This window comes from Pleurodeles waltl, chromosome 6, assembly GCF_031143425.1.
Source record: "Pleurodeles waltl isolate 20211129_DDA chromosome 6, aPleWal1.hap1.20221129, whole genome shotgun sequence".
Taxonomy (NCBI): domain Eukaryota; kingdom Metazoa; phylum Chordata; class Amphibia; order Caudata; family Salamandridae; genus Pleurodeles; species Pleurodeles waltl.
This window is the reverse complement of record NC_090445.1, coordinates 30,820,595-30,833,895: the sequence shown is the minus strand read 5'-3', so window position 1 is coordinate 30,833,895 and position 13,301 is coordinate 30,820,595. Positions and strand designations below refer to the sequence as shown.

The 13,301-nt window shown below is 47.4% G+C and overlaps 2 protein-coding genes across 3 annotated transcripts in view; one reads left to right on the top strand and one right to left on the bottom strand.

The window, feature by feature from the left end:
* Positions 1-3,377, bottom strand: part of GTF3C4 (general transcription factor IIIC subunit 4) — a 31,160-nt gene extending 27,783 nt beyond the window's left edge. Inside the window, exon 1 of the mRNA XM_069237119.1 lies at positions 3,149-3,377. Within this exon, the coding sequence (XP_069093220.1) occupies positions 3,149-3,151 (3 nt within the window). The 5' untranslated portion in view covers positions 3,152-3,377. The remainder of the gene's footprint in view (positions 1-3,148) is intronic.
* A 167-nt stretch (positions 3,378-3,544) lies between these two features.
* The window catches only part of DDX31 (DEAD-box helicase 31), a 302,158-nt gene continuing 292,401 nt past the window's right edge, over positions 3,545-13,301 (top strand). Inside the window, exon 1 of one of the 2 annotated variants that reach the window (XM_069237114.1) lies at positions 3,545-3,734. In XM_069237114.1, the coding sequence (XP_069093215.1) occupies positions 3,639-3,734 (96 nt within the window). In that variant the 5' untranslated portion in view covers positions 3,545-3,638. The remainder of the gene's footprint in view (positions 3,735-13,301) is intronic. The other variant, XM_069237113.1, reaches the window with a different exon arrangement.

The following is a 13,301-nucleotide window of genomic DNA, read 5'->3' as shown; positions in this document are numbered from 1 at the left end:
CAGTTATAAATTTACAGTGCCAATAGCTCCAACTCAAGTAAACGTGAGACCTATTGCATTGCAAATGCTTGTTCTAACTTCCCTCTTTTCCGTTCCCAAATGTTGGCATGAATGCAGAACGCTAAGACTTAACCTGAAATAGTGTAGATACCTACACATCGATCTTAGATACTCAAGAGCTCTGTAAGTGAACCATACTAGAATGAACTACCTAAAATGGCACAACCAAACAATAACATTTGTTTTTAAAGGACTTCAAGTGGAAATCGCTGCAAAGTCTTAGGTTTCCGCATGCACATAAATCCTGTTGGTGTGAGCATCTTTCCAAAGCTCTCCTCTGCTCCTAACATCAGTGATTAAACTAATAATCTCCCAGGTGATACAGAATCAGTAAACTATAATCAAATTATATTTATCATGAAACAGTTTCTCAATGGTCTACACGTACAGCGGAAGTCCCAGGTAATCTCACAAATGTTGAATTTACAGATAACACTCTCTGCCTTGCGTCTATTCTCAGAAGAAATCACAAGAAACCATGCTCACAGCTTCTGCCTCATGTGATGAACAATCTTCTAACTTGGATTACCAGTGTTTAACTTCAGTGATTCAGCCACCTGCACTGTTTTAGTCTGATATTTTGAGCCCTACCTCCAATAATAGACAACTCCTTCAGTCAACAGAACCACTCCCAGTCATAATTTTGCAAATATGTGCCCTCTCTGAAGGCTTTCACAGCAAGTCAGAACATTTGCAAGCACACCTGGTACATACTGTGCTTTATGCAGCTTATGTATGTACCTGCTCTTCTAATGCGCCTTTCACCCAGACTGAAGTATGACTATGGTGGAATAGGTTTTTAGAAATCTTTCTACAGGGTGCTACTGATACTTCCAGCTGCAGAAGTAATGCATGCCAGGTTCCAGCACCTAAATGACAGGTGATCGGTCTTGCATACACCGAATTGCCCGATTAGTCTTAATGGAGCCTTACACTTGACAGCAATGTTGTGTTCTGTCCAACTCATAATTTTTGTGACAATACATACAATTTCATACAACTGAAGGTTTATGATTGAGACAACAGCAGTAGCACATGAAACATTAGTCCAGTGTTCAAGGCTGGAGGAACACTTGTGGGCCGATTGCTCCCACTGAGCAGCTCTAAGTCTGATTTGCATATGGTTATTCTCTGTCTACATTAGCACAATGGACAAAAAAGTGATAGACCGGAATGCAGCCCCAGTAATTACTTATTGCTGAGAATAATTCAAACATTCCACCCATCACTTGTTTGTTTTTCTAAGTGACAAGACCATTAGCAAGAGAGTCATAATTAGGAAGCTTACAGACTGCTGGGTGCAAACAAATTGCTAATGTGGACAAGCCCTGCTGCAGGAGACTTAAATGAAACTATCATAAAGCTATCATGAGAGCCTATCTTGCAAGGTTAAAGAACGAGGGCCCCAAGCAAGTAAAGGAGACCGTAAACATCTACCGGAAGCTGTCTAATCCGATTTTGAAAATAATGCTGTGTGATGACCTTTATTCTACAAGTCCAAAATAACGAAAATATGAAAGTGCATCTCCAGTCACTCAAACCATAATGGAAAAGTCCTGGATATAGCAGCAAAAGTTACATTAAATCAACTCAAATAAAGTTGAATCCGAAACATTAGTAGATGCTATATAACAAAACATAAAACTACAAGGTGGGTAAATGATAGGTATAGCCTAATAGGTGGGGCACGGGGTTGCAACGGTTAGAGCAAAGACCCTCGAGGTACAGGTGCTGTATAGAATATGACGTGTTGTCTCTGGGAATTGGGACATAAAAGCATGATATGTGGTCAGACATTTCAAGGAGCAGCCATAGCAGAGCTCGGAACTAATCAACAATCATATAAAAAAACGATTATTCAGGTATGTCAAGGGTGCATCAGACAACCACCACTAAACCAGCAGTGCCACATAGAGCTGTTATGCCTGACCTTGGCCCCCGAAACAGGGGCCACAGGGGCCTTGCACGCTGTCAAGGCAGCATGACAAGAGCCTAGCCATTGCTTCCTGGTCCACTGTTGGTGGCCAAGGCACCTCTTAAGACTGAATAGGGTAATACAGGCAGGAATTAGCTGCTGCAAAGCAGCCCTAATCAACATGTTGAAACATGAATAAGAGCTGCTGACTTTGGAGAGGGGGAACCAGGTTTGCGTCTCTGCGTCGGCTCAACATCCTGCGATTCTCCACAGATCATTTAATCCCCGTGCTTATAAACAATTAACCTGGGTGTCCTCGTTTAATGCAACTGGTGCTCATGTAAAGTGCTCCAATACCGTCTGTGAGAGTTGCATAAATAAAAAATAAAAGTAAACACTAGTCCCTTTCCAGGTACATCATTTAGGAGTCACAGCTGCAACCCCTGGCTTGCCCCTTGCGACTCATGACACTGCCTTTGTGTCCCCTGTTCTAAGAGATGGCAAATTCAGTGCCAGGAACACAGTGGCAGTTTGTCCTTATGGATGTCAGTTGGGGCTCCACTTTCTTTGCTTTTTGTCAATTTTGCATCACACTAATAGCGAATAATAATATATTATACACTATTAGTGTAATAAAACTGCAGTACAATTAACTGGACCATGCCCTTCCATGGCAGCTGAGGTAAGTAAAAAATGCTTTCAAATGTGTGTTGTGCGCGAGCTTGCAGGTGAGTGTGTTGATGTGAGAGCGAGTGTAAGTGTGAATCTGTGTGTATGTGCAAGTATGTGTGTGAGTGAAAGTGTTCAAAGGGCGTGTGATGTCACTTCTGATACCCTTGGCATGTCAGTGTATTGACGCCCATGCCCAGGGCTTCAAGTGGGATGAAGAAACTGGCGGGTCTCTCAAAGGGGCCTAGGCTGTATAATTCAAGGCGTGTCTTAAAACACACAAACTAAAAATCTGTGCTTAGTGTTTCGCCCAACTGGTATTTTCTGTCTTTGCATCAAGATATATAATTCAAGAACTGACATTACACCTAAAACAAGCCAGCGCTACTGGCTTTGTCAGTGGTTGTTAGTTGCATAAGATAAACAAGTACAATGGCTTCCTTGTATATAAGATTAAAAATGCTTCAGAGCTGAAATGATGACGGTGAAAAGCTGTAACAGTACCATTGAAGTTACATCAGAGGCTGTGAAGGGAGACACTGCTGCCAAGTTATGGTTTTGTTTTCTTCCTAAACGTGAGGGCCATAATGGAGAGCCCGATAGGAATCCGTCCCAGCGCCTGATTTTTAGAGCTGCCGGTGCTGAGCACCGGCAGGACCCGGCCCCCTTAAAGCCCTGTCCATGCCCCGCTTCCTCATTCAGTAACTCAGGGACCGCTCCTTCCGGCGTCGCCGACTGCGAAGAGCGTGGATCGGAAAACGCACGTGCAGGCTACACAGCCAATCAGCATGTCGGAATTCTACGTGGCGTACGGCATTGGCTGGAGTCATCCAATCGTAGACCACCTCTCACAGAATCGCTGCTCCCAGACGGCTGCAAGAATACGTTCACAAGCGGGATTGGTTGTAATACGACCCGGAAGTGCTAAAGTTCAGGGCTCAATGGCTCACATGTGGTTTTGTAGTGAGTGTAGTTTTGAGGTGCAGTGACAGTAATGAGAGTGTCGGAGCCGTTGCTTGGAGGATTGAGGCGCCCGGGTGATTCGGGCAGTGGTGATAGCAGTGCGGGAGCCATGGCGTTGGGCTTTTCGGTATGTTGGTTCTTTGTATTTTCGATATTTGTGTCAGGGGCTCTCAGAACTCGGTACTTTCTCTACAGTGGTGACCGTTGCCTTGCAGTGGATTGCATCCACTTCTTGTCACAGATGTGGCTGTACATTGCATGCCCCTCTTGTCACAGCCCTGGTAGTGCACTGCATGCTCCTCTTGTCACAGGCCTGGCTGTGCACTGCACGCACTTCTTGTCACAGCCCTGGCAGTGCACTGCATGTATTTTTGTTGCTGGCCTGGCTGTGCATTGCAAGCCCCTCTTGTCACAGGCCTGCCTGTGCACTGCACGCACTTCTTGTCACAGCCCTGGCAGTGCACTGCATGTATTTTTGTCGCAGGCCTGGCTGTGCACTACATGCACGTCTTGTCGCAGGCCAGGCTGTGAACTGCATGCACTTCTTGCCTCAGCCCTGGCTGTGTATTGGACGCACCTCTTTTCGCAGCCCTGGCTGTGCATTGCATGCATTTGTTGTCACAGCCCTGGCAGTGCACTCCGTGTATTTTTTGTCGCAGGCCTGGCTATGCACTGCATGCACGTCTTGTCGCAGGCCTGGCTGTGCACTGCATGCACGTCTTGTCGCAGGCCTGGCTGTGCACTGCATGCACGTCTTGTCGCAGGCCTGGCTGTGCACTGCATGCACGTCTTGTCGCAGGCCTGGCTGTGCACTGCATGCACCTCTCGTCTCAGCCTTGGCTGTGTATTTCACGCACCTCTTTTCGCAGCCCTGGCTGTGCATTGCATGCACCTCTTGTCGCAGCCCTAGCTGTTCATTGCATGGACGTCTTGTTGCAGCCCTGGCTGTGTACTGCGTGCACCTCTTGTCGCAGCCCTAGTTGTGCATTGCACGCACGTTTTGTTGCATCCCTGGCTGTGCTCTGCATGCATTTCTTGACGCATCCCTGGCTGTGCTCTGCATGCACCTCTTGACGCATCCCTGGCTGTGCTCTGCATGCACCTCTTGTCCCAGCCCTGGCTATTCTCGACTTTCCATTACAGTTCAGTACTTGCAGGCCTGAATATCAAACCCTTGTTCACTTATTGTAATCCAGCAGTTCCTTCCCTAAATATCCAGTCTATTCTGATATTGTAATCAAGTCTTCGTAAACATGAGGTGAGTATGATGATGATGCGTCCAGCCAAAACGACTTGCACCCAGAAGGGCTTTGTGGCTTTTGCTTCTAACACTTTTTGCTACTTATTTCATGACGAAATCCTTCAGTAACCTTTGTTATATTCGAGGGAGAGACATTGTGGCTTCAGGTAAAGGGGCTTCCTTTTAGTCTGGAAGGTAAAGACTCCACCCCCTTCATCCAACTTGTGTCATTAAGTCTTCTTGAGATCATAAGCGCTACGACGAGTTCCAAGGGCATGAAAATAATTTGTATGGTTCATGTTTGTAGTGATTTAGTCATGTCATTGAACGATACTGGCATGAAGTTTAATCTTTTTGCTACTTGTAATAATTACTTGTTAGTGACTTGAAGCTACTTCGGTGGTGTTGATGTTTTCCAAGTACCCACTGTGCAAAATGTAATGGAAAAAATCGGGATAATTTAATATAAGTGAATGGTGAGCCCCAAATGCAGTTCAACATAGAGCGCCAAGAGAGTTTTGGAAATGGCCCAACTGTTCTGTTTTGAAGATAGTTGAGGGAAATCTGAACTGTCAATGAGAAGATGCAGCAAAAATCCAAACCTTCACAGATTGTGTAAAACTTTCATTTACTCCTCCTGTGTCCCAAAGTGTGGTCTCATTACCCCTCCCCCTCTGTGCAGCGGCTCATGTGGTATGATCCCTCTTTGTTGGTACTCTAGTGATAGACAGCTCATGGTGAAGAGTGAACGGCATCCAGAGATCTTCTGTGGGATGGTTTTCTTCTGCTTTTTTTGGTTTTCTTTGAATGTCTCTCAGTAAGGAATGCGAAGTAGTTGGTTGAATACTAGAATGGAAGTGGTGATATTGGAGGTATGAATAAACTATACACATTGATTTTCCTTTAACTGTTGAGAGATGCCCTCTTTTGTTTGCTTCTGTGAGTAAACTTTGATGACAGGGTGATCTTCCTAAGGCTCTAGTTTATAACACCTGACCGTTATGTGCTGAGAAACCCAAAGACAAATTGTACATTTGTAAGGAAATGCCTCCTTGGCATGGTTGCCCCCTGACTTTTTGCCTTTGCTGATGCTATGTTTACAATTGAAAGTGTGCTGAGGCCTGCTAACCAGGCCCCAGCACCAGTGTTCTTTCCCTAACCTGTACTTTTGTATCCACAATTGGCAGACCCTGGCATCCAGATAAGTCCCTTGTAACTGGTACTTCTGGTACCAAGGGCCCTGATGCCAAGGAAGGTCTCTAAGGGCTGCAGCATGTCTTATGCCACCCTGGAGACCTCTCACTCAGCACAGACACACTGCTTGCCAGCTTGTGTGTGCTAGTGAGGACAAAACGAGTAAGTCGACATGGCACTCCCCTCAGGGTGCCATGCCAGCCTCTCACTGCCTATGCAGTATAGGTAAGACACCCCTCTAGCAGGCCTTACAGCCCTAAGGCAGGGTGCACTATACCATAGGTGAGGGTACCAGTGCATGAGCATGGTACCCCTACAGTGTCTAAACAAAACCTTAGACATTGTAAGTGCAGGGTAGCCATAAGAGTATATGGTCTGGGAGTCTGTCAAACACGAACTCCACAGCACCATAATGGCTACACTGAAAACTGGGAAGTTTGGTATCAAACTTCTCAGCACAATAAATGCACACTGATGCCAGTGTACATTTTATTGCAAAATACACCCCAGAGGGCACCTTAGAGGTGCCCCCTGAAACTTAACCGACTGTCTGTGTAGGCGACTAGTTCCAGCAGCCTGCCACACTAGAGACATGTTGCTGGCCCCATGGGGAGAGTGCCTTTGTCACTCTGAGGCCAGTAACAAAGCCTGCACTGGGTGGAGATGCTAACACCTCCCCCAGGCAGGAGCTGTAACACCTGGCGGTGAGCCTCAAAGGCTCACCCCTTTGTCACAGCCCAGCAGGGCACTCCAGCTTAGTGGAGTTGCCCGCCCCCTCCGGCCACGGCCCCCACTTTTGGCGGCAAGGCTGGAGGGAACAAAGAAAGCAACAAGGAGGAGTCACTGACCAGTCAGGACAGCCCCTAAGGTGTCCTGAGCTGAGGTGACTCTAACTTTTAGAAATCCTCCATCTTGCAGATGGAGGATTCCCCCAATAGGGTTAGGATTGTGACCCCCTCCCCTTGGGAGGAGGCACAAAGAGGGTGTACCCACCCTCAGGGCTAGTAGCCATTGGCTACTAACCCCCCAGACCTAAACACGCCCTTAAATTTAGTATTTAAGGGCTACCCTGAACCCTAGAAAATTAGATTCCTGCAACTACAAGAAGAAGGACTGCCTAGCTGAAAACCCCTGCAGCGGAAGACCAGAAGACGACAACTGCCTTGGCTCCAGAAACTCACCGGCCTGTCTCCTGCCTTCCAAAGATCCTGCTCCAGCGACGCCTTCCAAAGGGACCAGCGACCTCGACATCCTCTGAGGACTGCCCCTGCTTCGAAAAGACAAGAAACTCCCGAGGACAGCGGACCTGCTCCAAAAAGACTGCAACTTTGTTTCAAGAAGCAGCTTTAAAGAACCCTGCAACTCCCCGCAAGAAGCGTGAGACTTGCAACACTGCACCCGGCGACCCCGACTCGGCTGGTGGAGATCCAACACCTCAGGAGGGACCCCAGGACTACTCTGATACTGTGAGTACCAAAACCTGTCCCCCCTGAGTCCCCACAGCGCCGCCTGCAGAGGGAATCCCGAGGCTTCCCCTGACCGCGACTCTGTGAATCCTCAGTCCCGACGCCTGGGAGAGACCCTGCACCCGCAGCCCCCAGGACCTGAAGGACCGGACTTTCACTGGAGAAGTGACCCCCAGGAGTCCCTCTCCCTTGCCCAAGTGGAGGTTTCCCCGAGGAACCCCCCCCTTGCCTGCCTGCAGCGCTGAAGAGATCCCGAGATCTCTCATAGACTAACATTGCGAACCCGACGCCTGTTTCTACACTGCACCCGGCCTCCCCCGCGCCACTGAGGGTGAAATTTCTGTGTGGGCTTGTGTCCCCCCCGGTGCCCTACAAAACCCCCCTGGTCTGCCCTCCGAAGACGCGGGTACTTACCTGCAAGCAGACCGGAACCGGGGCACCCCCTTCTCTCCATTCTAGCCTATGTGTTTTGGGCACCACTTTGAACTCTGCACCTGACCGGCCCTGAGCTGCTGGTGTGGTAACTTTGGGGTTGCTCTGAACCCCCAACGGTGGGCTACCTTGGACCAAGAACTGAACCCTGTAAGTGTCTTACTTACCTGGTAAAACTAACAAAAACTTACCTCCCCTAGGAACTGTGAAAATTGCACTAAGTGTCCACTTTTAAAACAGCTATTTGTCAATAACTTGAAAAGTATACATGCAATTTTTATGATTTGAAGTTCCTAAAGTACTTACCTGCAATACCTTTCGAATGAGATATTACATGTAGAATTTGAACCTGTGGTTCTTAAAATAAACTAAGAAAAGATATTTTTCTATTCAAAACCTATTGGCTGGATTTGTCTCTGAGTGTGTGTACCTCATTTATTGTCTATGTGTATGTACAACAAATGCTTAACACTACTCCTTGGATAAGCCTACTGCTCGACCACACTACCACAAAATAGAGCATTAGTATTATCTCTTTTTACCACTATTTTACCTCTAAGGGGAACCCTTGGACTCTGTGCATGCTATTCCTTACTTTGAAATAGCACATACAGAGCCAACTTCCTACAACATTCTAATACAATTTGTTTGGTTCCTAAAACCACATCTTTGCCTGCAGTATGAACATTCGCTAACCTGGGTGCCAATGACCGCTATCAAACTCTTGCCGGGACTCTCTATCTTGACTGCCCAGTTGTTAGCAAGGGTTTAGAATGAATGCCCAACCTTCTAGCACTCGTCCCTTGTCCTTAGTTCCCCATGGCTCAATATATGTGGTTCAAGCTTTATATTTTGCTCAGCGTTCGCTATCAGAAAGGTTGCATTTTCTAACTAACATGTTCTTTCACCTTGTACTTAGTCGTAGGATTTGATAACCACAGAATATTTCTGTGGGTTCCTTCCTTTTTACCTTTTACCATATATGGTGTACTGGTTTTCTTGTATGCAGATATCAACTCCCTGTGATTGGTTACTTTATTTCTCTGTATAGATAATCCTAATGTAATGGTGCATTAAAAAAAAAAAAAATCTGCATTGAGTTTAGCTCAAAGAAAGTGGAAAGTTCTTGCACTGTTAGGCAATCTAGGTGTTTGTATATACGATAGTAATGGTTATAAATGATACACGCAGTATTATTTGCCACAAGAGTTTAGTTACTTAGATTTTTTTTTTTTTTTTACAGAATTCTATTAACAGATTTGGAAAACTATTGGAAGATATCGAATCACAAGTGTTATTTATTGGCGGGGATTTCTTTGAAATATGAATGTTGAACTTCCAAACATGTCTAAGATAAAGAAACATAGATGCTAAATCGGATCCTGAGCAGAAGGCAGTCAAAGTACACCATGTGCATGACACATTCTCTTCTTTGAACTCTGAGCACCCAGCTAATTTTGTCTGTATGGAACAAAGCTGTCTGTGGCCTTTGCTCCTGTTTTCTGCCTCCCTTACTAGTGTGTTGAGTTGGAAGAAAGGAGTATTTTTTAACCTTAACTGACTGTTGCCTGACAAAAGCTGTGTTGTACACCTGGGAAATTCCAACTGCTATAGGTGCTCTACCATCTTGAAATCCATTTTGTTGTGTGGTTGGGTAAAAATTAGTTAAATAAACTTCCACTTGTGACAACACTGGCAGAGTCCATGGTATTCGTGCTGTACCTGTCATATGTGAGGGAAGCTTCCATTGCTGCTGCTTGTGCTGCCCCTGTAGGTCAGTGTGTAGTGATCTTATGCCTTTGCTGTTGTGGTGGTGAGTGTGTGACACAGAGACAGGGATTCCTTCTGGCTTGGCCAATGTCATCCACACACACAGTATCAACATCCTCTTCTATGCAGAAGACACATAACTCATACTCTTCCTCTGAAACAAGACCCCCCAACACAAGAAATAAATACAGCGCCTACATGGCCGAAGTGACTAACTAGATGAAAGCCAACTGTCCCAAGCTCAACATGGACAGCACAGAAGTACTCATTGTGAGAAGGTAGCCTCTTTCTAGCCTTGTTACCCCCACTTTTGGCCTGTTTGTGAGTGTATGTCAGGGTGTTTTGTCACTGTTTTCACTGTCTCACTGGGATCCTGATAGCCAGGCCTCAGTGCTCATAGTGAAAACACCATGTTTTCAGTATGGTTGTTATGTGTCACTGGGATCCTGCTGGTCAGGACCCCAGTGCTCATAGGTTTGTGGCCTATATGTATGTGTCACTGGGACCCTGTCACACAGGGCCCCAGTGCTCATAGGTGTGCATGTATATGTTCCCTGTGTAGTGCCTAACTGTCTCACTGAGGCTCTGCTAACCAGAACCTCAGTGGTTATGCTCTCTCATTACTTTTAAATTGTCACTAACAGGCTAGTGACCAATTTTACCAATTCACATTGGCTTACTGGAACACCCTTATAATTCCCTAGTATATGGTACTAAGGTACCCAGGGTATTGGGGTTCCAGGAGATCCCTATGGGCTGCAGCAATTCTTTTGCCACCCATAGGGAGCTCTGACAATTCTTACACAGGCCTGCCACTGCAGCCTGAGTGAAATAACGTCCACGTTATTTCACAGCCATTTTTCACTGCACTTAAGTAACTTATAAGTCACCTATATGTCTAACCTTTACCTGGTAAAGGTTAGGTGCAAAGTTACTTAGTGTGAGGGCACCCTGGCACTAGCCAAGGTGCCCCCACATTGTTCAGAGCCAATTCACTGAACTTTGTGAGTGCGGGGACACCATTACACGCGTGCACTACATATAGGTCACTACCTATATGTAGCTTCACCATGGTAACTCCGAATATGGCCATGTAACATGTCTATGATCATGGAATTGCCCCCTCTATGCCATCCTGGCATAGTTGGCACAATCCCATGATCCCAGTGGTCTGTAGCACAGACCCTGGTACTGCCAAACTGCCCTTCCTGGGGTTTCACTGCAGCTGCTGCTGCTGCCAACCCCTCAGACAGGCAGCTGCCCTCCTGGGGTCCAGCCAGGCCTGGCCCAGGATGGCAGAACAAAGAACTTCCTCTGAGAGAGGGTGTGACACCCTCTCCCTTTGGAAAATGGTGTGAAGGCAGGGGAGGAATAGCCCCCCCCAGCCTCTGGAAATGCTTTGTTGGGCACAGATGTGCCCAATTCTGCATAAGCCAGTCTACACCGGTTCAGGGACCCCTTAGCCCCTGCTCTGGCGCGAAACTGGACAAAGGAAAGGGGAGTGACCACTCCCCTGACCTGCACCTCCCCTGGGAGGTGTCCAGAGCTCCTCCAGTGTGCTCCAGACCTCTGCCATCTTGGAAACAGAGGTGCTGCTGGCACACTGGACTGCTCTGAGTGGCCAGTGCCACCAGGTGACGTCAGAGACTCCTGCTGATAGGCTCCTTCAGGTGTTAGTAGCCTTTCCTCTCTCCTAGGTAGCCAAACCCTCTTTTCTGGCTATTTAGGGTCTCTGTCTCTGGGGAAACTTCAGATAAACGAATGCATGAGCTCAGCCGAGTTCCTCTGCATCTCCCTCTTCACCTTCTGATAAGGAATCGACCGCTGACCGCGCTGGAAGCCTGCAAACCTGCAACATAGTAGCAAAGACGACTACTGCAACTCTGTAACGCTGATCCTGCCGCCTTCTCGACTGTTTTCCTGCTTGTGCATGCTGTGGGGGTAGTCTGCCTCCTCTCTGCACCAGAAGCTCCGAAGAAATCTCCCGTGGGTCGACGGAATCTTCCCCCTGCAACCGCAGGCACCAAAAAGCTGCATTACCGGTCCCTTGGGTCTCCTCTCAGCACGACGAGCGAGGTCCCTCGAATCCAGCGACACCGTCCAAGTGACCCCCACAGTCCAGTGACTCTTCAGCCCAAGTTTGGTGGAGGTAAGTCCTTGCCTCACCTCGCTGGGCTGCATTGCTGGGAACCGCGACTTTGCAAGCTACTCCGGCCCCTGTGCACTTCCGGCGGAAATCCTTCGTGCACAGCCAAGCCTGGGTCCACGGCACTCTAACCTGCATTGCACGACTTTCTAAGTTGGTCTCCGGCGACGTGGGACTCCTTTGTGCAACTTCGGCGAGCACCGTTTCACGCATCCTCGTAGTGCCTGTTTCTGGCACTTCTCCGGGTGCTACCTGCTTCAGTGAGGGCTCTTTGTCTTGCTCGACGTCCCCTCTCTCTGCAGGTCCAATTTGCGACCTCCTGGTCCCTCCTGGGCCCCAGCAGCGTCCAAAAACGCCAAACGCACGATTTGCGTGTAGCAAGGCTTGTTGGCGTCCATCCGGCGGGAAAACACTTCTGCACGACTCTCCAAGGCGTGGGGGATCCATCCTCTAAAGGGGAAGTCTCTAGCCCTTGTCGTTCCTGCAGTATTCACAGTTCTTCAGCCTAGTAAGAGCTTCTTTGCACCAACCGCTGGCATTTCTTGGGCATCTGCCCATCTCCGAGCTGCTTGTGACTTTTGGACTTGGTCCCCTTGTTCCACAGGTACCCTCAGTCAGGAATCCATCGTTGTTGCATTGCTGATTTGTGTTTTCCTTGCATTTTCCCTCTAACACGACTATTTTGTCCTTAGGGGAACTTTGGTGCACTTTGCACTCACTTTTCAGGGTCTTGGGGAGGGTTATTTTTCTAACTCTCACTATTTTCTAATAGTCCCAGCGACCCTCTACAAGGTCACATAGGTTTGGGGTCCATTCGTGGTTCACATTCCACTTTTGGAGTATATGGTTTGTGTTGCCCCTATCCCTATGTTTCCCCATTGCATCCTATTGTAACTATACATTGTTTGCACTGTTTTCTAAGACTATACTGCATATTTTTGCTATTGTGTATATATATCTTGTGTATATTTCCTATCCTCTCACTGAGGGTACACTCTAAGATACTTTGGCATATTGTCATAAAAATAAAGTACCTTTATTTTTAGTATAACTGTGTATTGTGTTTTCTTATGATATTGTGCATATGACACTAAGTGGTACTGTAGTAGCTTCACACGTCTCCTAGTTCAGCCTGAGCTGCTTTGCTAAGCTACCATTATCTATCAGCCTAAGCTGCTAGACACCCTATACACTAATAAGGGATACCTGGGCCTGGTGCAAGGTGTAAGTACCCCTTGGTACTCACTACAAGCCAGTCCAGCCTCCTACACTCATCTTCGGCAATAATATCTCAGCATGGGACTCCAACTGGTGGCTGGCCGAACTCAGACTCACACCCAGAACCCATTGTAGGACCCTCAGAATAATCAATGAGAGCAAATTGGACATGACCGCACAAGACAACAGCGTCACTGCATCCTGCTTCCACACCCTAAAGATGCTGAG